Source organism: Lepidochelys olivacea, assembly GCF_965140295.1.
Source record: "Lepidochelys olivacea isolate rLepOli2 genome assembly, chromosome: 12".
NCBI classification, from domain to species: Eukaryota; Metazoa; Chordata; order Testudines; family Cheloniidae; genus Lepidochelys; species Lepidochelys olivacea.
In genome coordinates, this window is record NC_140422.1 from 25,010,616 (window position 1) to 25,035,298 (window position 24,683).

At 37.7% G+C, this 24,683-nt stretch overlaps 1 protein-coding gene across 1 annotated transcript; it reads right to left on the reverse strand.

Annotated features, from left to right (window-relative positions):
- Nucleotides 1-31: 31 nt before the first annotated feature.
- On the reverse strand, nt 32-24,141 carry UBA2 (ubiquitin like modifier activating enzyme 2). Its single transcript, XM_084644377.1, has 17 exons — nt 23,888-24,141; nt 20,520-20,603; nt 20,149-20,219; nt 18,058-18,122; nt 17,422-17,522; nt 17,117-17,238; nt 10,862-10,929; nt 10,424-10,539; nt 9,162-9,261; nt 8,368-8,528; nt 5,641-5,734; nt 5,413-5,525; nt 5,175-5,330; nt 4,152-4,248; nt 3,500-3,605; nt 2,620-2,756; nt 32-933 (listed from the first exon to the last, which is right to left on the reverse strand). Exons 1-17 carry the CDS (start codon nt 24,029-24,031, stop codon nt 752-754), a joined length of 1,917 nt encoding a protein of 638 aa, XP_084500503.1. The 5' UTR covers nt 24,032-24,141; the 3' UTR covers nt 32-751.
- Between the last annotated feature and the right edge of the window lie 542 nt (nt 24,142-24,683).

Sequence of the window (24,683 nt, forward strand, 5' to 3'; positions counted from 1 at the left end):
AAACTTGGACTGTGCAAACAGATATAGCAAGTATTTCAGATGTCGTTTATTTGGTCCATGAGATGTACAGTATAGTAATAGTATTTGAGTTTTACAAAACAGCAAATATAAATAACCTGAAACTGTAACAATACACAAAATTTGTTTCTTACATTGACATACCAGGCAGTACGTGCTGAAAAACTTGAGTAAATTAACATTGTTTTACAGTAATGTACACAGTGCCAGCTGATGTTTAAGATCAGAGAGTTTAAACATAGCACTTCTTATTTCTCTTTTTAAAGAATCTGCTATCTCATATTAGTTGAGGGTGTGAAAAATGGTTAGATCTAGGCTAAAAATATTTTATGTCTAGCCAAAATAAAAATCTACATATTTATAAATCTGGGTTTCAAATGATGACCCTTTCCTAAACAAAAGTAGTTTTGTCCTAATGAATTATATCTAAACGTATTTACATAAAAATAACATGCTTTGTCTTCATGACTGTTTAAGCAAATACTTATGTTTAAGTATTTATAAACTAAGTTTCTACTACATTTAATATAGGATACTGGAAAACTTCTAAGATTCTATTGAAATGAGTGCTTTACCATCAAGAGGAATGGACACAAATTCTGTAAGCCAGTGGTGTGATTCTCCCTGGGAACAAAGGCCATAAAAAAGTCTAGTTCTGGACATTTAACACACCCCAAAGTAACATCTTATTGTATTACATTATCTAGATCGTTCTATCATTGGGTATTTGCACTCAATCTAGTGCTATTATGTCATCTTGCTCTTCTGTCTGGTCTGAACGCATTCTCTTTGTACTGACATGCTCTCTATCTTCTAGTTTTCTCTTGCGGTTTTTATTTTCCATATCATCATCAGTATTGCTTGAAGGACCTTCATCATCAGAGTCAACAATCAATACATCATCTTGATCTGGAGCTAAAAAAAAATAATCAATTGGTATACTCTAAAAACTGACTATTTCACTTAGCACAAAAATAGAAAAATGCTTTCAATGCCAAAAATGAACAGATTGTTTTTTGATAAGCCATTCTCACCCTTGAATGCCCAATACTTTTTTGTTGGGATAAGGGTTAATTGGCAAGATCTTTGTGCACATGCAAAGTCAGTATGAAATGCACGTATGCCCTATGTGCAGGTGTTTTAAGTCAAGAATAATTACACACTTGAGTCCCAGTCCATCTTCAACTTTTACTCTTAGTGAATGAACTAGAACTTCTACTAACAGTCATAGTCCATAAGAGTGAAAAAGAACCAGGCATAGAGAAAAAGAATAGACGGGAAGCTGTGTTAACAAAGAGCTAAAAAGATGACAATGGAACATGTAAAGAGGAGAACAGAAAAGATACATTAGAAAAGCAGATTTACCTTTGAAGAACCATGTTTTTTGTATGAATACACTGTAGAAACTTTTTCTGAAGTACTTATAAAAACTGCCTCTATCTAAATTTGAAATAATTCTGACCAAGCTCTAATGCTTATTCTCAATTTAGAAAAAGTGATAAATTAAGTGGCATGGGCAAGTGATCACTTTTTTGCACATATATTTTGGGTAGAACCACGGAAGTCATATGAACTTCTCAAAAAACTTTAAAAGAGAAAACACGTATAATAATTTCTACATAAAACAAGCTTTCAGTTTCATATAATCTGTGCTTCTGTGCCAGCTCTGAGTGCATAGTAGGAAGTTTCAAATATCTTAACTTAAATTTTAGAGTCCCATATCCATTTGAGTTATTTCTTAAACTATTTAGGATACCTTCAGACAGACAGACATTCTAAAACTGCAAGAGAAGGTATGGATATTTTTCTGGTTAGCAAATACTGCTTTAACCATGCTTTGCTTAGAATGGGAAAAAGGAGGCAGTGTGTCCTAATGCCCAGAACACTGGACTTTGTTTTATACACAGCCTTGGTACTGCCCTACTGGCTGACCTTGGGCAACTCACATCCTTCCCTGTGCCTCAGTTTCCCCAACTGTAAAATGGGGAGAATGAAACTGATTTGAGATCTGCTGCTGATAGGCGCTATAAAATTTAAGAGCTAGATATTATTAGTGTGTGTATATATCTATCTATATAATTGATTTTTTTGGTCAAACTACCACCAGCATCAACCGGTTCAAAAGCTGTAACAGAGGAAGTATTTGCTTTGTGTGGGTTCACAAAAATAATTTTATTTATTCACCAACATACAGTATGACAACATGATGAGTCTATTTTACACAATCATTGCAAATGACACTCTAGTCCTTTAACTGCTCTATGCCTGCAAAATCCTTTGCAGTTAAACAACATCTTCCTTATAAGAAAAACTATTCAAGTAGTTCAGATTTTTAAAAGTTTACATTTAAGATAAAATATTAACATTTTTAATGATAGTCTCAAAGGTGCATTTTTTACTATTTATAATGTTATACACACATAAGATGCCTTCATAATAGGTATCTTGGGCCCCACTGCTATTTCACATTACAAAAACGGACTTAGCTTTAAGTCATCATGTAAAGGACACTTATTTTATGTTTTAACTGTAGTGCACAATCAAACAGGTAGGTTTCTAGTAAAAGAAGCTATTTAATTCAATCGCATAAGTATTCTTTACCTGTTGAAGTTGATGGCTGTGCTCCATCATCACTACCATTGGTAATGTTCTTAGAAATTGGTTCTGATGATTTGGGGCCAACTTTTTCTGGACTGTCTCCAACAACTTCAAATTCTACATCTTTTTCTAGATCTTCACTGTGGAAAAACCCATAGGCTTTTAATCAAACATGTAAGCATCCACATTGGTCTTTTCATAAACAAAACCACATATCTGAATCCACTACTAAGAGAGCAACATGTAATTATCACAAAATGATAATAAATGGAAAAGCTGTTCAAGCTCCCTCCTGACTGACATGCTTTTTTTATTCACATACACACCTTGCTTCAATGGCCTACCTGGGAATGCCTCTTCAAATAAGAACATCACTGAGGGAAATAGTCATTTGAATTTTTTTCCCTCAGAGTTTCCTTCAATTTAAATGCCCAATTTCTGTGTTCATCACAAATGCCGAGTGAATGAATCTATTTTATAAGTATGTAAATAATTTACTCAGCTTCCCCACAATATAATTATGTTTACCTTGGTTCTTGGAGCATTCTACACAGTAAATAAAACAGGCCAAGATTTTCAACTGACTACTGATTTTGAGCACCAAACTTGCAACCCTTTATTCTGATAACAGGTAGTTAAATAGTCATCTATCTTCCATTTAGTTAGTAGTTTTTGATATGACAGTCCAGAAAGCTATACCTATTTTCTCCTTTGAGATCCACCAGCTGTACTTATTTTGAGCATACACTGCATTCTTGTTATCAAAGTCTTCATATCCTTTTAGTCACTTAATGTTTTAAACTTGTTTGTTTAAAATTCGCCTTAGAACAATACTATAGAATATATATTATATGTAAGAAAACAAATGTTCCAAAATCTTTACCTATGAAGCACATTGATTAACAGGGTATAGTCCTGCAGGAAATCATCCGCTTGTAGCCGAGTGCCATTCCGAATTCCAAATTCTGATAACTTCCTGTGGTTATTTGCTACAAAAATAGTGAGATATTTAACAGAATTTTTACAAAAATTATGGTAAGTACTAGAATTAGTACTAGTACTTCAATGAATAGGAGTTTGCTTTTAAAAACAAGTAATTCACTGTAAGAAAATGAGACTGGTAAAGTATATTTGATTTACTTTAAATAAAATGTTACCTATATTATAAAAATTCAAAAAGGTACAAATATACGTTAAAGTTTTATAGGTAGAGTTTAAAGCATAAAAGCCAGAAGATTCAGAATCTTCTCATTCCTTTATATGCCATTTTTATCTACACACTGTAACCCTTATGATCTTTCCAATACCTTGCCATAACAGAAGAATAATGGAACAGAGAAACATTTTGATTCAGTTTCCTGATCACTCTGCATCCAACTTAACCCTTAATATCTTCTAATACATTTGTGCATAACTTCTGGGGAGGTTTTTGTTTTATACACAAGACTACTAATAAAGACGTTTAAACAACACTACACTAAGCCATCTGGACTCAATGCAGTTTCAAACGAACCAGAAAGCTAGTATGGACATACCTTCTGTTTCTCCCTCCTCTGAAGATATGAGAATAGTCCCTTTTCCATCATCTATCTGTACATCTGGTGCTACCATAGCAAATTTTTCTTTCACTATCTGAAAGGATAAAAGTGATAAATATTGAATACTCTGTTTTAAGACCAATAATTTCTTCTTCTTGAGACATCTGCATTTAAAGCCTATTAAAAAAATCTATCTTATTCATCTGATCAAATTAAATTCCCCACCATAACTGGAATCTCAAAACCCAGTCAATACAAAAAACGACTAAATTATGTAACTGGGGCCCTCTCTTTTAGGTGTTCAGGTAGTTTTTTTTAAAATCTAATATTAAGATACTCAACAAGAGACAGGATGTTAAAATAGCTATCATGTTATAATGGATTTTATCACTTCCATTGAAAATGTACAAAATTCAATCATTCCTATACAGCGACAGTATTGTAAAGAAGATCTTTGTGGTAGGGAACATCTATGTTCTGTATTCATAGAGCGCCTAGCACAACTGAGTCCTGATCCATGACTGGGGCTCCTAGGCACTATAGTAACAGTACTACTAATAAGAATAAAATAGAAGTGAACCGACTAATCTAGTTTTATTGTCCTTGATAAGAAAAGTTCAAAGTAAAAAGAAAAAGGTAAACAGCTTAAATATACTCTGAAAAGTGGACATAGATTTAACAAGTCAGTTTTAATAATCTGAGGTGTTACTAGCAATACAATTAACGAATTTTATTTCATTTTCTATTTCTTAACAAAATTCATCTCTGAAACGGACATTTGTCTTTAAACTTCCCTTACAGATTTTAAAATGCAATTTAAAAAGTATATCTAATTAGTTTGTGTTCCCCTTTCTCCTCTTAGTATCATAATTGCTAATCTTGACATACATACCGTAATAAAAAGGGTTCAAACATCAACAAAATTTTTTAGTACAATAAGTGTACTTAACCTTAGATTTAAATTGAAAAAAAAAGCAAAGGCTAAGTAAAAAATGACAGTTAAGGTTTCAGAGTCTTTACCTTATCCTGTAATGTCAACACAGTAACCTTGTGTACATTAAGTTTCACTGTCACTTCTGGTTTACTTGCACACACATAACAATTGGGATTTGGAGGATCCAATGCACAAGGAACAAGTAGCTTCTTTCTTGGGTTTGGTTGTTTGTTCAGAAAAATCTTTGAGGAAGAAGGAAAAAAATGAGGGTCAAATATATAATGAATAACTTCAAAACAAAAGCAAAAATGTTATCTCGCTTACCGTTCTACATTGGTCTATTTTTCCTGATAAAATCTTCAAACCCTCCAGCACTATCAAACCAGCTATCACTGCATTAGTTGTAGCTATAGCAGGGATTATATTTCCTGCCATTGCTGCAAAAAAAAGAAAAAAGCAAAAGTAGATTTTTTTTTCCAGTGCATGAACCTTTAAAAGAGTGCTAGAGAAAAATACTTCATTTAACGAGGTCATTATTAATTTTATTCTTACACTTGATATCAAATCTGCTCTTCATATTCATACTGAAAATGTGCATCCTGAGGTTTGCAGCAGAAGTAACAAAATCCATTGCAGATGGGTCATCCTGCCAACAAGTTTAACAAAACATTTTAGAATAGATTTTAAATTGGAAGAAATGTTTGCAGAAGTCTATTACCATAAATACAGACAATTTGAGAGATCTTGTACAATACTCAGTAATTATAATTGATGCATTTCTTCTTTCAGATATTATGTTTCAACTTTTAGACACTGTTGTACTTTAAACAAATATTATAAATACGACGTATTTTCATTTTGTAAATGTATTTACATAATGCTTTAAAAATGTTCAAAGCAAGGTCTAGACACTAATCCTCACAGCATCCCTGAAAGTAGGTAAATGTCTTATCTCCAATAACAGATAGGGAAACTAAGAAATGGCAGGGGAGGTGACTTGCCCAGGGCTACACAGAAAGTCAGTGACAGAGCCAGGATTAGATTTCAGAACCTCCTAATTCCCAAATCTGTGACCATTCCTCTATCACATTGCCATCCAATGAAAAATAAAGGTTCTTTCTCCTTCACATCAGAGCCAAACCATGGAGTTCAGGATTCTACTTTTATCAAACAACTGCCAATATGGTAAGACCCTAAAATACACCATAATGCATTTTCCTGTATTTGATGTTGGATGTTTTCAACTATGAAGAAAAACAGTCTTGAACTTATGACTTGGCATTTAAGTGAAGATCCTGATGGTATGCTGATGCATAGCAGCTTGCACGATTAGCGCTTTAGTAGGAATTTTTTTAAAGTGTATTTCCAATTAAGACTTTATATTATCTATTACTAATTTGACATCTTAACTGTTTGTTTTTTTTAAAAATCTGCGTTTATATTTTACTGTATGGTGTGTAGCTGTAGCTGTGCCAGACCCAGGATATTAGAGACAAGGTGAGTGAGGTTATATCTTTTATTTTGTCTCTTCATATTATATTGACATTACTGGATTCACCGATAATTCAGTTTGACCTTTGACTCTTCTTCTATGTTGTTTCTATTAACAGCTCTTTGTTCCAACCACATTTTTTTCAGAAATGGCAGTACAACAATCCAGATCTTTTACTATACAAGTCTACTGCAGAAAGACTATTGTCTGGCTATGCCAGAAAAAGGACACAAGACACTGGATGTGGTTTAATTAGGCTGAAACTTTATTCCTAAACATCTGGAAGTACCTGGCAGATAAAATTGTACAGTGCAGGTAATTCCATAATCAAGTACATATAACTGGGAGGGTACAAGGCTGCTGTCCACATTCCCCACTTTACTCATCCTGGCCCACAGCCAACCCACGGCTAGGACCTTGCCCCAATGGGGGGAGGACTATACAAGAGCAATGGATTTACTCCCGGCTGTACCAGTCACAAGAGTCCTGAACCCCTGCCTGTTTCCACTCCTTTTAGGAGTCCTTTATCTGATCACCGCATCCTTTCCCTATGTAGTACTTGCATGAGACAACCGCCACAAGCTTACATAATGAGTTGCGACATCACAGTCTAATCCCCACTAACTTTTTTTTGCTCCCAACAAAGCACCCAACCAGCTGTGGGGAAGGCAAAAAAAATAAAATAAATCCCCCTTGTCTGGGCCAATCTGCATGGACATAAACAGTCCCTCCTTTCTTCTGGTCACATGGGGAGAATGGGTTAACATCTCCACACTGACCTGACATAAAGATGCCACAGCAAGTTGCTCTCTGACCTTTTCTGATAAGCCAGACAATGGCCCCCACTGCTAAAAGTGTGGTGAGGTCATTTTAAAAAGAAACTCTCCCCTGTTCATTTCAACTCAGATAACCACAACTCACAGACAAGATCACATTATTTCTGATGTTCAGACAATAGCCAGATCAACTCTTCTGTTCCTCACTTTTCTTTAACAAAGTTTCATAATATATCAGATGTCTATGGTTAGAGTTTTGCACTAGCTTTACACAGTAATTGGCTCCATCCTTACCTCTGTGTAAGGGTCTATATTGGAGAGGAATTAAATGGATATGACTAGAATTCAGTATCTTCCATTGTTGTTTCAAGTGCTGTTGTAGCTGTGAGAGACACAAGGTGGGTGAGATAGTATCTTTTACTGAACCAATTTCTGTTGGTGGATGGGACAAGCTTGAAAGCTTGTCACTTACACCAATAGAAGCTGGTCCAATAAAACGTATTACCATATCTCTCTCCTGACTAACAAAGTACAATTATTTTAAAAGCCACAACTAGCAGTGGCAAAGCTGCTCCACACTGCTCTAGCAGATATGTCAACTTTTAAAAGTAATTATTTTACTTCCAAATACTTGATCCTTCCGCTGAATGTGACCATGGGTAAATCCATTGCTCTTTTATAGCCACCTTCCCATTCAGGAGGGAGAGGGCAAGGTCCTAGCAGCAGGTTGGCTGTGGGCCAGGATGGGTAAAGTGGACAGCAGCCCTGCACTCCCCAAATATATGTACTTTATTATGGAATTACCTGCACTGTACAATTTTATCTGCCAGACTGTTTTAACTATTGTTGTACATAACTATTAAAGACTAAATACAAATAGGCATTCACATGAGTAGCCACACCTATTTTTTGTTCCTAGAAGTGCTACTGTAGAATCAAACTAAGCCTTTAATAACTGATTAGCATATTTACTTAGCATATGACCAGTTCTTATACATCTTCTGAACTAACCTTATCCCATATAAGCTCAGCTCCATCACCTTTTTCAGCTAGGTGAACTCTCAGAGTTTCAACACTCTTTGAAAACAGACGTGCATAGCTCTTGACATCCAGAACCTGTTGGTCTTTCAGGCCTAAAGAGGAGTCATTCTGTTGATCAGACATGTTTTTCTCTTCAAAATGAAAAAAAAAAAGTTAAGATTACAAATATTTAGGAATTTCATAGATGTCTTTTTTAAAGATGTCAAATTTGCCAATTTTAATAAAATTGTACTCCATTTAGAAAACATGCAATTATAAGCCATAAACTAGAGTGGCTGAAATAGTTTATAACAAATCTGCACTTACGTCTTCATTTTCAAAAGCTAAATTTTAGTATATTCATATCAGTAAGACTGCTGAAAACTCAAAATTGCTGTAAATAATACAAACACAGAAGGCAGACCAAAGACAATCTGAGTCTGAGACATTTTTATTGTCAAGAATGAAGTATAGTTTTAACACCACTTGATTGTTACAGCTGAAGATATCAGCATATTCTATGAGGCTTCAGTTTTTTAAAATGAGAACTACAGAATTATGTACTTAATACCTGAAATAGCAAGGGCAAGTCAAATTTAGAAAGGCATTTTCATTCTCCATAGAAACAGCAGATCTTCAAAGAATTAAATGTCAAAATCAATATTTTTAAATAGTTACAATGGTATGTGAAGTGCATACAGCTTTATATGGTTGAATATTTAAAGTATACCACAAAGCACAAACAAAACACAAAAGGGGGAAAAAAAGGGAAAAAAAAAGATTACCTTGATTCTGTACTTCAGTCCAATCCAATGGCACAGGAGGTTTCCTTTTTTTCCACAGTTTATCCATTGTCAACAGATACCTGATATCATCTTTGAAAAGCTACAAAACAACATGAAAAATTAAAAGGAGAGTAAAGATATTGTTTTACTTCATTTTTAAATCTACTTTAAGATTAACAGTTTGTGTTTCTCTACCGGAGAGCACTTTCAGCCACAGTGATTAAAATTATATAACAATTCCCCTCACCTCAAGAAAGCACAAAGGGGAAATAGAAATTGAAAAGTTACTCCCAATCCCTGCCTTCTAAAACATTAACTATTTTATGTAAAATTAAAATAAATAGTAGTTAGCACCCAAATATTTTATCATCCATGAAGTGTCAAGGGAATAGTGATACCACACACAAACACACACTGAAGTAGTCGTAAATATTGGAACGTGTGCTGAAGGGCATTTTTACCTATATGTCAACTTAAATAGTGATCTAATTCTAAAGACCATGGTAACAGTCTGTACTGCTTAACATCACAGTCCGTATCATGCCTGTTCCTAACTTCTGTCCACTAGGGACAACTGTTTGGGGAGGGACTCTGAAACAGCACCTACATCCCTGTTCCTGGGATGGTTGCACCCAGAGCATAAAGGAGAACCTTCCCATACTCAGACTGCATCTGCTTATGTTGGAGGGGCTCTCACAGAGCTCAAAAATAGTTTTTGAATTTTTTCTCTTTAAAAATAACTAAATCAGATGTAAATTTAACTACAATTTAGTCATTACTCTGGTGCAACAGAGGCAGCTGGTAACTGTCCCTCCACTGGAGCACAGGGAAAGGAGTATACATGGTAGGACCACGATGCTACACCAAGAACTACTCTCAGGTATGTCTTCACTACTAATGTTAAAGCGTTGCTGCGGCAGCGCTTTAACGTGGCTGTGTAGTCGCGGCACCAGCTGTAAAAAAACAAACCACCCCCACCAGGGGAGTAGCTCCCAGCGCTGCTGCACTGTCTACACTGCCACTTTACCCCGCTGAAACTTGCATCGCTCTGGGGTGTGTTTTTTCACACCCTTGAGCTAGAAAGTTTCAGCACTGTAAAGTGGCAGTGTACACAAGGCCTCAGTGTTATATCAGGATTATTATTTTTCTTAAATAATCAGATTTGACTGCTAACTTAAGCATCCAAGTTGAAAATTTTCGGTTAAGTCTATAGTAATTCACACACTTCAAACAATAATACTTATCGGGAGCAAAACTATTACCTTAGTGAAAAGTTTAACTGGATCATATCCAGTGGATTTAGCCCATTCCTTAGTCGAAACACGTTTAATATCACCATCTTCATTAGATGCTCTTGCTCCTGCTTCTGTTGGCTCCCCTATAAAATAAAAGGTTGATTATGTTTTTGAATTTAAAAAAAGCAGGTTGTGACCCAACATATTTTTCATCATGGATAAACTAACGCTATCCAGGGAATAAAACTGAACATTCACCTGTCTCTGAAGTATTCAGAGGTTTTTTCCCTCTGCAATCCATTGGCCCATCAGAGAATCCAAAAGGAGAAGGGAAAGTAGACAGTTCTCAGGATCGTTTCTTAATAGACTAACATTAATTAAATATCATACAACTAGCTGTAAAACTTAAGACATTTTGATTAACACAACTCAGATACAATGAAGTTACTGATTTATGTCACTCACAGGCAGCTTCAGGATCAGCTCTGTCAGGGGATACTTCCTGATCAGCATCTTCTTCACCAAACAACTGACTATGTATTTAAAAAAAACAAAAACATGAGATTATCATAAGGAATTGTTAAGTAAGTAGCTCCTTCTTTATACCTGGTTTTTTAAAGCCTGTCATAAAAAATTTGTGATAGATGCTTTACTTATCCCAAAAAGAACAGGAGTACTTGTGGCACCTTAGAGACCAACAAATTTATTAGAGCATGTAGCCCACTTCATCGGATACATAGAATAGAACATATAGTACGAAGATATATATATACACATATAGAGAAGGTGGAAGTTGCCATACAAACTATGAGAGGCTAATTAATTAAGATGAGCGATAATCAGCAGGAGAAAAAAACTTTTGTAGTGATAATCAAGATGGCCCATTAATACAGTTGACAAGAAGGTGTGAGGATACTTAACTTCGGGAAATAGATTCAACATGTGCAATGACCCAGCCAGGTCTCTATTCAAACCCAAGTTAATGGTATCTAGTTTGCATATTAATTCAAGCTCAGCAGTTTCTCGTTGGAGTCTGTTTTTGAAGCTTTTCTGTTGCAAAATTGCCACCCTTAAATCTTTTACTGAGTGGCCAGAGAGGCAGAAGTGTTCTCCTCCCGGTTGTTGATGTTATGATTCCTGCTTATGCTCTAATAAATTTGCTAGTCTCTAAGGTGCCACAAGTACTCCTGTTCTTTTTGCGGATACAGACTAACACGGCTGCTACTCTGAAACCTTACTTATCCCAGTCTATTCTACTTGATTATCACAGCTGTGTTAAATCTAGGATATTTATATTTTGTTATGAGAATTTCATTTAGCACAGTCTAATATTTATATTGTGAGACGCCACAACAGGATAATTTCTCAGAGCTTCTATAGCATGGAAGTATGATGTATATACCAAATTTATTTGGACCCCCAAAACGATACAGAAAATATTCTTCGAGGGGGAGCATCCTTTGATAAAAGAACAGGCTAATTAAAAAGTCAGCCATACACAGTGTGACCGTTGGAACTCCTATATTCATTCCTTTTTCAAAACTATGACAAATATTTCATAAAGTATGCCTTGTGAGGTGGTATTTGAAAACTCATAATTTGCTGATCATTATTGTCCCAGTACAATGTGTGCCAACACTGTATATAAAAAGTTATAAGATTCTACTGAATGATATTATGAAAACTCATAATTTGCTGATCATTATTGTCCCAGTACAATATGTGTGCCAACACTGTATATAAAGTTATAAGATTCTACTGAATGATATTATTAAAACATATTCCAAATCTGGGGAAGCAGTCACAAACCAGTTCCTCAGATACAAAAGGCAAACTGACACCTCAGCCAGGTGTCAAGGAATCAAATAGATCATCACCTGGTTAAATGGCAATTCTCTGGCAGAAAAAAGGGTGAGAGGGAGAAATTTACACATTGGTAAAGAAACAGCTGGAGGTTCCTGTCCCCACAGACTTTCTGTCTCCTGAATCTCAGCTGGAGATAATTCTCAAAGAGGAGGAAAAGGATAAGAATGAGGAACAGATACCCCAAGTTGTTCCTCCCTTTCTCTCTTCTCACAGTGACCACAACACCTGAGGAACAAAGAAACAGCTTTGGACTGAGGGGGGAATTCTGTCTGAAAGGAATTCAGCCAGTAAGACTGCCAGAACATGTGGTGAGAGACCTTTTGCTTTGAATGCTCTTACCTTGTTAAGTTAGGTATTAGTTGCGTTTTTACCTTTTATTTCTTTGTAATCAATTCTGACTTTAATGCCTCCTTACTTGTAGTTACTTAAAATTTTTATTTCTTTCTATAATAAACTTGTTTTATTGTTTTATCTAAACCAGTATGTTTGGACTGAAGTATTCAGGAAACTTCAGTTCATAGATTCATAGATATTAAGGTCAGAAGGGACCATAATGATCATCTAGTCTGACCTCCTGCACAATGCAGGCCACAGAATCTCACCCACCCACTCCTGCGATAATAAAGATCTCTGTTTAGCAAATGTATGAACTAATGTAATCTTACCCATTTCTCCTTAAATTTGTAACAGGAAAAACATGAGCAAGCACTTGATATAGTCTGTTTTGATAAATTCTTACTGGATTTACTTACTAAAAGTAGTCTTCAAGTCTGGAAGAGGAGAACAATTTGTAGAACATGACATTAGGAAACACAGAACCCAATTGTCAAAGGGTCTTTAACTCAGTCCATAAAAACTGTTTGTATATCTGTAAGCACAATTAGAAGCACAAGTACAGTAGAACCTCAGCTTTATGAACACTTCGGGAATGGAGGTTGTTCGTGACGCTGAACAAAACGTTAGGAGAACAAGATTTGTGCAAGACTTTATATGACCTTGTGTTGTCCAGGAGAGGGCACACTTCTGGGGAAAGTCTGGGACTGGGAAACTGTTAGTGTTTCTCTGAAGTGTAATTCAAGAATGGCTGGCCATAGCACTCATATAATATAGCTGGGAGTAATTTACATGTTGGAGGCTGTGTGTGGGCACAAGAGCAGTGATTCTCACAGTGAAGCAGGGTAAAAGGCACCCAGGCTAGAAAATTGAGGGGACACAGCTGTTCAACCGTTCATATTGTACCCTGGGTAATGTAGCACAGTTTTAGGGCAAGAAAATAAAATGTCCAGAGTCTGCACTTCTATAGAGCTGAAATAAAGCAAAGAATAGAATTCCAAATGGAAGGTTCTTACAAACATGGATTGAGAAATTAACTAGTCCCATCCTGCAGTAGAGCTATTTATCTTTCCTATGAACAGAAAAATTCCAGAATAAAAAAATTCATCTCATGGCAATTTTGTTTTATGGCTGCATGACCTAACCTCTTGAAGGAACACCAAGACTTATGACTGGGAATTTATATTTGAAACAAAAGACAAGAAACTATCAAAAACCACCTCTATCTCTCTGTTTTGGCTCAACAGGAAGCTAGACTCACCTACCATGTAATGTTTCAGAGTAGCAGCAGTGTTAGTCTGTATTCACAAAAAGAAAAGGAGTACTTGTGGCATCTTAGAGACTAACAAATTTATTTGAGCATAAGCTTTCGTGAGCTACAGCTCACTTCATCGGATGCATTCAGTGGAAGTCAGGAGATTTATATACATAGAGAACATGAAACAATGGGTGTTACCATACACAGTATAATCAGAGTGATCACTTAAGGTGAGCTATTACCAGCAGGAGGGGGGGGGGGAGGAGAGGGACGACCTTTTGTAGTGATAATCAAGGTGGGCCATTTCCAGCAGTTGACAAGAACGTCTGATGAACAGTGGGGGGTGGGGGTGGGGGATAAACATGAGGAAATAGTTTTACTTTGTGTAATGACCCAACCACTCCCAGTCTCTATTCAAGCCTAAGTTAATTGCATCCAGTTGGCAAATTAATTCCAATTCAGCAGTCTCTCGTTGGAGTCTGTTTTTGAAGTTTTTTTGTTGAAGTATTGCCACTTTTAGGTCTGTAATCGAGTGACCAGAGAGATTGAAGTGTTCTCCAACTGGTTTTTGAATGTTAGAATTCTTGATGTCTGATTTGTGTCTATTTATTCTTTTATGTAGAGACTGTCCAGCTTGACCAATGTACATGGCAGAGGGGCATTGCTGGCACATGATGGCATATATCACATTGGTAGATGTGCAGGTGAACGAGCCTCTGATAGTGTGGCTGATGTGATTAGGCCCTATGATGGTGTCCCCTGAATAGATATGTGGACACAGTTGGCAACCGGCTTTGTTGCAAGGATAGGTTCCTGGGTTAGTGGTTCTGTTATGTGGTGTGTGGTTGCTGGTGAGTATTCGCTTCAGGTTGGGGGGCTGTCTGTAGGCAAGGACTGGCCTGTCTCCCAAGATCTGTGAGAGTGATGGGTTGTTTTTCAGGATAGGTTGTAGATCCTTGATGATGCGTTGGAGAGATTTTAGTTGGGGGCTGATGGTGATGGCTAGTGGCGTTCTGTTATTTTCTTTGTTGGGCCTGTCCTGTAGTAGGTGACTTCTGTGTACTCTTCTGGCTCTGACAATCTGTTTCTTCACTTCAGCAGTGGGTATTGTAGTTGTAAGAATGCTTGATAGAGACCTTGTAGGTGTTTGTCTCTGTCTGAGGGATTGGAGCAAATGCGGATGTATCGTAGAGCTTGGCTGTAGACAATGGATCGTGTGGTGTGGTCTGGATGAAAGCTGGAGGCATGTAGGTATTCATAGCGGTCCGTAGGTTTCCGTATAGGGTGGTGTTTATGTGACCATCGCTTATTAGCATCGTAGTGTTCAGGAAGTGGATCTCTTGTGTGGACTGATCCAGGCTGAGGTTGATGGTGGGATGGAAATTGTTGAAATCATGGTGGAATTCCTCAAGGGCTTCTTTTCCATGGGTCCAGATGATGAAGATGTCATCAATGTAACGCAAGTAGAGTAGGGCCGTTAGGGGACGAGAGCTGAGGAAGCGTTGTTCTAAGTCAGCCATAAAAATGTTGGCATACTGTGGGGCCATCCGGGTACCCCTAGCAGTGCCGCTGATTTGAAGGTATACATTGTCCCCAAATGTGAAATAGTTATGGGTGAGGACAAAATCACAAAGTTCAGCCACCAGGTTTGCCGTGACATTATCGGGGATACTGTTCCTGACGGCTTGTAGTCCATCTTTGTGTGGAATGTTGGTGTAGAGAGCTTCTACATCCATAGTGGCCAGGATGGTGTTATCAGGAAGATCACCGATGGATTGTAGTTTCCTCAGGAAGTCAGTGGGGTCTCGAAGATAGCTGGGTGTGCTGGTAGCGTAGGGCCTGAGGAGGGAGTCTACACAGCCAAACAATCCTGCTGTCAGGGTCCCAATGCCTGAAATGATGGGGCGTCCAAGATTTCCAGGTTTATGGATCTTGGGTAGCATACAGAATACCCCAGGTTGGGGTTCCAGGGGTGTGTCTGTGTGGATTTGTTCTTGTGCTTTTTTAGGGAGTTTCTTGGGCAAATGCTGTAGTTTCTTTTGGTAACTCTCGGTGGGATCAGAGGGTAATGGCTTGTAGAAAGTGGTGTTGGAGAACTGCCTAGCAGCCTCTTGTTCATATTCCAACCTGTTCAAAAAGACTGACAAAGGAGGTGCTGTCATCATCATGATTATGATGTCAGAGTTGTTTCTGAGGCTGTGGATGGCATTGTGTTCTGCACAGCTGAGGTTATGGGGCAAGTGATGCTGCTTTTCCACAATTTCAGCCCGTGCACGTCGGTGGAAGCACTCTATGTAGAAGTCCAGTCTGTTGTTTCGACCTTCAGGAGGAGTTCACCCAGAATCCTTCTTTTTGTAGTCTTGATAAGAAGCTCTCTGTGGGTTAGTATGTTGTTCAGAGGTGTGTTGGAAATATTCCTTGAGTCAGAGGCGTCAAAAATAGGATTCTAGGTCACCACAGAACTGTATCATGTAATGCAGTTTATAACTGAAAACAAACTAAGGCACAGGGGGAGTTAGTATTTGTTGCCTTTCAAATGTCTGTTGAGAGGGTACTGCCTTTAACACATATCCCTCAAAGCTTACGATCTTTACTGTTATCAACCAGTCAACATGAAAGGAAGAGAAAACTTTTTAAATAATAAATCTCCAGCTCGGAAATTTAGTCTAAGGTCACACTGAGATCTTGCAGGTGACATCTAATCTTAAATTATGTTCTTTTCAGCAAGACAACACACAACACAAAGCTAAATGGAAACAAATGAGCTGTAAAGCCAAGTTTCTCTTAAATTACCTCCTCATTTATATAACTCCAACAATACTGTGTCTATCACTTTTATTTATACTGAAGTAAGCTGGTGCCTCTAAAAAGGCAGCAAATTTCTTCAATCAATGAAGTAATTATGGTCGCAAATATTCATTGGCTTCCCACAAAACACAATTTATAATGAAGCAATAGGCAAACACACCTCCAATCAACCCATATCAATGTGCCTAAAACTTTTTTGCCAGTTTCTCTCTGTGATACTAGAATATCAGTCTGTTTTTAGAGTCTGTTCTATCATTAAGTGAAACAGATCGGGCAAGCTATCAATAGGTTTTCAGTGCATTCCTCAAATGTGGTAGAAGTTTGGAAAAGAAAAAAGGATGCTGTAAAGTCATTTTTAATTTGCCTATTTTGATTTTTTGTTGTTGGCGATACATTTAGAAATTAGAAAACAGTGTGCAGTGTGATCGCTCTTTTCTTAAAATATGTTTACTTACTTGAACAAATACTTTGCCCACACAATGCAGTGGATAGGTTCTGATGGAGTGTTGCGAATTGTGCAGCCTGGAAAAGTCTTTTGAGTTGGTTTAGGATGACATTCATAACACTCTGTCACTCCCTATAGAATCAGAAAAAGATAACTATTTCCGTAAGTCACACTGTGATGGCTACTAATACGGTATTCATCATTAAAAAGTGACAATGTTAGCAATATCTCAATAAACATAAAGGACATTATCCAGCCTATGCTGTCCGAAAGAATAAATGACTCAAACAACAACAAAAAGTTATATCAACTAACCTTTTTGATAACTGTTACTTGTCCAAGGTAGCCTGCAGTTCCACTCTCTATAAGAGGAACATCAGCAGCCAGACACATCCTGTTCACATGGTTACGTGCAGCTGGAAGAGAAAGCATTCAGGATTAATTTGAATATTAACTAAAAGAGAATGTTTGACTTTGGAAAGGTTGGAGACCAGCCTCCTGCATAATATATATCTGCACCTACCTCATTTCATTATACACACTTGCCTCTCTCACAACACCAATCTTTCAGTTAGTACCATATATTGACAGCTGTTCTTAACATAGAAAATGCCAACTAAAATGTAGTTATGTATCATGGGGACCTTCCTACCATGGGGGGCACACTTTTAATTCTTAGCATTTACATATACACCACTGTTCATTTTCAAAGTCCAAACTGTACAAACATGAAGTACACCTTAAAGCCACCCTAGTGAAGTAGGTAAGCAGTAACCTCATTTTGCAGGTGGTGAGACAGAGACAGAGGCTGAGTGACTTACCTGAGGCTGCAAAGAGCATTAACGTCAGAATTGACATCAGAACTCAGTAATTTTTGGTTTCTACCTTCTATGTGCAGGTCACATTTCTTTCATCTCAGAAATAAAGCCATAAAAAAAGTGGAAATCTCACCTCTGTTATCCAAAGCATTCATAACCAATGTAAACTGCCGGAAGAATTCTACATTATAGTCAGGGCTGTAGAAAAGAAAAAATATTAAAACCAGTTTATTAAATGGCTTTTGGTTATTATGGCACAGCAGAAATTCTACACAAACAATGTAAACAGAAATAATATCCATATGATAAGTTCCACAGACTTAAGCTAAGTTTACCACTCACCTTTAACTATCTCACCTGTCCTCTGCCCAATTTAAAGTCTCATATTCCTCAACACTGCAGGGCTAGGAATGGGAACATTATACTACTCAAAAGGAGCTATTCCAAGCTTCCCATCTGGACTTAGTGGCCCCAAACAGTGGACTTTAAAGATATGACCTTTTTTGTTTAAAAATGCTATTAGTTAGAAGTTATTTTGGAAGGGTTTTTTCCCCCCCAAATTTAGTTTTAATTTCTCTCCAACTGAGATATGGTCATTCAGACTCCTATCCTTATAGGTAGGGAAATATGCGTATTATTACTCAGTAAAGTTCTTAAACACATAGAAACAATATATGCACAAACAAAATGCATAACCACCAACTGTTAAAATAAAGAACGACTTTTACAGAACAGTATTATTTATTACCTCTCCTAGTATTACTGACAATTAGTTAGTCTATAAAACTATTGTCCAATGGGAAATGTCCTTTGTAGTTCCACTTAAAAAAAAATCACCCCCATGATCCAAAGCAGGGTGAAAATTCTCCTTTTAAGCTCTGGAGCAGTAGTTCACTCACCAATAGTACTTCCAGAACTGTGCAAATTTCTAACAACATTGACAATTATGATTCACACAAAAATCTTTTCAGCCACAGTGGAGGAGAATGCACTACATATCCCACAAGTCCCCTTTTAATAGCTATGAAAAAACTTGTAAACAAAAAACACGATGTGCATATCAATTCCACTGGAACACGGGGGAAATGTTAATGTCTGGTAGTGAAAGAGGCAAATTTAATATGCAAAGAAATTTTCCAAATGCTGAAGGGTTTTTACAGCTAATAAAGGGAAAGCAAAACAAAAAGTTGAACTAAAAAATGTATTTGACAGCATCTTTTAATGTGCATGTTAACATTCTAAACCAAATACTGTAGCGATGTTGATTTAGTAAATGTTATAACATTAACTGTTAACCCATCTAACACGTTTGTAACCCAATTAGAAAAAACTTCCAATTTTTTTTTTTTGGAAAGGCAGGGAAAAAGGATTGATGGGAGAAGAGAAGTATATTCTGGAAAATATATTTAATGGTTTTAAAATTTTAGGAACCAAGAAAAATGGTAAAGCTAATAAAGATTTAAATGTCTGTGTGTCAACAATTAACATTAACACAACATAAAACATGGCATTGAAGGAACCTGAAAAACACAAATGAAACCCTTAGAATTACTCCATCTTATGGAAAGATGTATTTGGTTCTGTACTGATATAGTACATTAAAGACGTTAACTCTTAACTAGATTTTTAAATGTTAACTGTTGACACAGAGCTAGGGTCAAATTATGATTTTAAAAAAATCATATTCACATGTATAAGAGTAGAATATGCAAATGTGTTAATCTCCATACATGTTAAAGTATCTTCTGGTTTTTATTAAGAACTCAACATACTTTTTAAAAGTATTCAAATTACACATTTATCCAATTAGTACCCGAGGCCCAAGCAGAATTCAATGTTCTAGAACAAACAGTGTTTCTTAACGACCAGTCTGTGGACCGGCACCGGCCTGCAATCTCTCTGACAGAGTTTAGGAAGGCAGAAAGCTGGTCCCTGGTATCAAAAAGGTTGAGTAACACTGTTCTAGAAAACTTCCACAATGGTTGAAAAAAAGGAGAAATTGGATACAAACATTTGAATAAATATCATTAAAATAAAATTCATAAATTCATGCCCAAACTGAAGTCACTCAGTTTGTTGTAGCCTGACATTTATAGCTAATTTTTCAATATTTAGTAATTTTATAAAATCTCCTCAAGATACCAGTTTTAAATAACTAGATATTTATACAGATATGAAATTCCCAAAAATAAGAGTATTTAAATAAAATTTAAGACAAACATACTTCATGATACTGTCATGATAAGCTATAATATTAGCTTCTGGGTAAAACTGTAACACGCTTTCCTTAGCCACCTGAAAAAGAACAAACAATTGGTAGTCCAATATTTCTACCTTACATTCAAGATTCAACAAATCTGCAAACACTACGCATTAATACTGGGCTTTAATTTTTTTTAAATGCAGAAATACTGTATCAATACTTACTCCATCAATTATTGCAGAAAAGAATATTACATATCATATGATATATGAATCATGAATTTGATGTTGATCTAGTATGTACAATAACTATTTTAAAATTACATTCATAACATGAAAGATGTTTATTATATTCATTAGAAAAAAGTTCAGTTTTCAAAATTTTCTCCTTACCTGTGCTTTTGACCTCCCAACATGTTTCTTTTGAAACAAAAACTGCCTGTTTAAGTTGCTGACATCAATAGTATCCAGATCAATCTATAAGTGCATAAGAGACAGCCATTTCACATTTACAAACTAAACAGACCAAAAGTAGCACATGTAACATTAAAATAGAGTTCTTCATGCTATCTTCAGAGAGCACAATTTTCAGATCTACTGCAATTTATCAAATAAAGTTATGTGCATTTATGAATAAAAACATGAAAACCACAATTGTTCTAGCTGGCTGAGTCAACATTTAAGACCAGGAATTTCAGGAACAGCTTCATTTCACCTTCTACCCCTCCACCCTGACTTAATAAAAAAAAAAAAAAAAAAAGCACAACCCAAGCCTTTTGAATTATAAATTTAATTAATAAAAACAATGTGATTTTACATTTAAAATGTTAAAATTACTAGACTTAACTGACCAGGACAATTAAATGCATTGATATACATGGACTTTAAAGCTCAAATTTTCAGATCTGTGCATATGCACAATTACTACATCTGCACACCGACAGCTGCAGGACCTGTACATACAAATGATCACCTACATATCTAACTGGTTATCTTCTTGCACAGTTACAGTGATTGCACATGTTCAGTAATGTTAATAGCTAGGATAAGGTTCACAATTTAAGGATGCGAGAGTTAGATAATGCAGAAAGAATCCCTGGGAAAAATGAAAAATGCACAGACATGTGACTTTGAACCACATATTAAAAATGTGCATGCTAGTTAGTAGGAAAGCTCCAATTTCTGATCCTTCTGTATTTTAGGATATGTTCAAAATGGTGTGGAAAATTAGCAATGCCACGTGCAAATGAAGAACATTTGCAAGAATTCTGCTCATGAACAATATATATTTTACTATTATGTAGTTTTCTTACCCCATATACTTTATTAACTGAATAAAAAGCCCTCTATGGCTAGATTTATGGCTGCAGTTAAAATAAAAATACGAAGTGCAGAAGTTAAAGTTCTTAAACCAATATTAACTCAGACACATTTCAGGTATGCAGTAGCTTCTATTTCTCTTTTTCCCGCTGAATGTGTAGCTTAGTAGGTTTCAGTTTACATCCTGACACAGTAACCTTCACTACAGTCTAATACAGGGATTACACAAACTAGTAGTTCCACTGAGCATGTCTGTATATCAAAAACTGATCACATTTGAACATGGTTTTGAAAAACTCAGTTGCGTGACAATGCTGACCATAACTTAGCAAGCAGCACAGATGACGAATCACGTTCAACACTGTCACCTAACTTGATTGTTCAAAATTATTTTCAACAATCAAATTTTGTTAGACAAACCTGCTGACATCAATGCCTACTCATGCCATCAGGTAGACTAAACACACATGCCACAAAATATCCAAGTTGTGCAACATGGCCAAATTGACACTGTCCTAATTCCTAAGAACCTTTCTTTACATTTTCATTTACTGATATTGGACAAAAATAATTTCCTTGTAAAATAACAAAACTATTTTGCACAATAATTATAGCTTTGCTCTCATTCTCTTTGTCCACTGCTCAGCCCCTTCCTCCATAGTCAAATTTTGATAGACACTCTCTAACTGCTGTCAAAAAGAAAGAGAGAGAGAGAGAGAGAGAGAGAGAGAGAGAGTAAAGGGAACAAAACTAAGGATCTGATCCAACCCCTATGTATGCTAATAGAGTTGGCCATGGTCCTAAAACAGGGGCACAAGCAAAATACTAAACATGCCAATGGAAAATTTACCTGGCTTATAAACCGTGATTTTCCAAGGCAGCCACACCAATCTTTGGAACAAAAGTACTTGCTATTTTTAAGGGGTAACAAGAGTCCAATAACAAGGTGAGAAAAACACTAAAAATGCCTCACAATGAAGAAAAATGTTTATCTTAGTCGTCTTTCCTAGATTTGGTTCACTGACACAATATTAATGTTAACTCCATCCAGAAAATACTGAAATAAATGGGACTGCTTGTGGAATAATGTACTACGGGCTGCACATGGCTATGGGTCTGGAAACCATTTGCCAAGTGTCAAAACATGATTTCTGATAAAAGTTCCTAATTTAGTTTGTTAAGCAAGTTTGGACATGAACAAAACTTCTCAGAACTAAACTTAAAATCTGTTTTCCACACAACATTTTCAAACTTTGTTTATGGCCAAATGCGGACAAATCAAAACAGTGATGGAAATAAGACAGGTGACTAAGACCTGCTAAATTTATAATTTGCCTTTTTAAAAAAACCTCTTTATAACTACATTACATGATAGTAATGAATTAAGAGCGGAAAACCAGGTTTATTTGGGGACATTAATTTTCTGCCAAAAGTGCGAACAGTTCCTTTTTTCATGTGTACCCATTCTTCTATCCTCCAGTTTAGAGATTCACATCACGAAACAAAAGTGAAAGCAACAGCCTGAAGGAAGTATCAGGACTGGACTTTCAAGACTGACAATTTTACAACTCATTATCTAAAAATACAATTTCACCACCCACATATTTCGCTTTTAGTGTCACCCAGCAGACTACAACAGCAGTCTATTCTAGATATTAACATCTCTACTAAAAGACAGCAAGCATTAAGGAAAAATGAACACCGACGTTTTGCTAAGATTTTAAGGGGGCAGCTGAAAAGTGGCAAACAGGATTTGCTATTTCCCACGCGCGTTTTTGCCTACTAGCTTTCGGGAAAGTGAGGCTTCTACTTCACCATGTGACTGCGCAATCCCTGTTGGGGAAAGACAGACAGCGATGCCTTGCCATGCAGATGTTATTAGTGAATTCTCAGAACACACTTCTGAATTCCTGGAGAGCGAGAGATCCCACTCGAGTCTTTAGTATTTTTTGGACAGCCCATCCCTACAGGACGCAAAGCGCACACACCATCGTTACACTGGATTTTATATTGTGGGTTCCCGGGCTTGAAACTTTATTTATTTTCTGTCAGGGTTTCTCTTTACACAAGCGGTAACTGCTCCCCACCCGCCCAACGCAGGCCACCCCCATCAGCCCTGCCAAGCCAGCTCCCACCTCTCCCACCCGCTGTAACCTCTTCTCCCGCCAGCGCCGGAGGCCCACGCGCAGGGGGCCCTGCGGGACGCGGCAGCCCCTCCCTAGTCCCTGCAGCTTTGGCGGGCAGGAGCAGTTTGAAAACACACAATGAGAGGGGAGGAGGGAGCACGGCGCACGCTCCCCCGGCGGCCCCGCGACCTGCTTCTACCCCCGCAAAGCGGGCCGCGCTCGGCTCCCTCCGATCCGCTTTCCTCAAGCCCGTATCTGCTCCCCGGCCCCGGTTCCCTCTCCCCGCCCGGCGTTCGCTCCGGCCCCGGGCCGCACCACGTCGATGTTGTTGAAGCCGGTGAGCACCAAATCCTTGAGCAGCTCGCAGCCGATGCCGCCGGCTCCCACCACCAGCAGCCGAGCCCCGGACACGGCATCCGCCAGCTCCCTGCGCAGGGCTCCCGACACCGGCAGCGACATGGCGAGGGGGAGGCAGCGCGCGCGCGGGCGGGCGGGCGGCCGAGCAGCAACTCCGCTCGTCTCTCCTCAGCGCCGGGCCGCGCTCGGGACAACGACGACGAGCCGCAGCCCACACTGAAGTAGCCACCGCGCCCCGCAACTGTCGCAGCGCCCCCTGCTGGCGGGGAGGAGAGCGGGCCGCTCCGAATGCCAGGAGCCGCTAGCGGGCGTGGCTTGACGGCCAAGTGGCGACAGGGGCGGGTGGGGACGCAGAAGAGCCGGGTTCAGTTCCTGTACCCAAATCTACTGCCGAGAAGAGCTCAGAAAAATGGCTCCTGGTGGGCTTGGGTCACGTGCTGCTGAGGGTGCGAACGACTTCCGCCCCCTGCCAGCTGGGATTCAGTGGTCCTATCCTCCCCCCGAAGTGTCTCTTCAATGCAAGGGAGGATTGCTATCGTGCTGTGAAAACCGCCTTATTTGAAGTGTAGGCAGAGGGGGTTCCAGTGCTTTTTGAACTCATTTAGAATCATAGTTTAGCAACGCTTATCTACAAAGGAATAATGTTTTAACTTGTTTTTAAACGTGTTAGGCTTAGAGGCACATCTTAGCTTCACTTCTACTTGCTAAATACAAACACAACTTGTGCTGTCTGTACTAGCCTTTTAAAATGTAT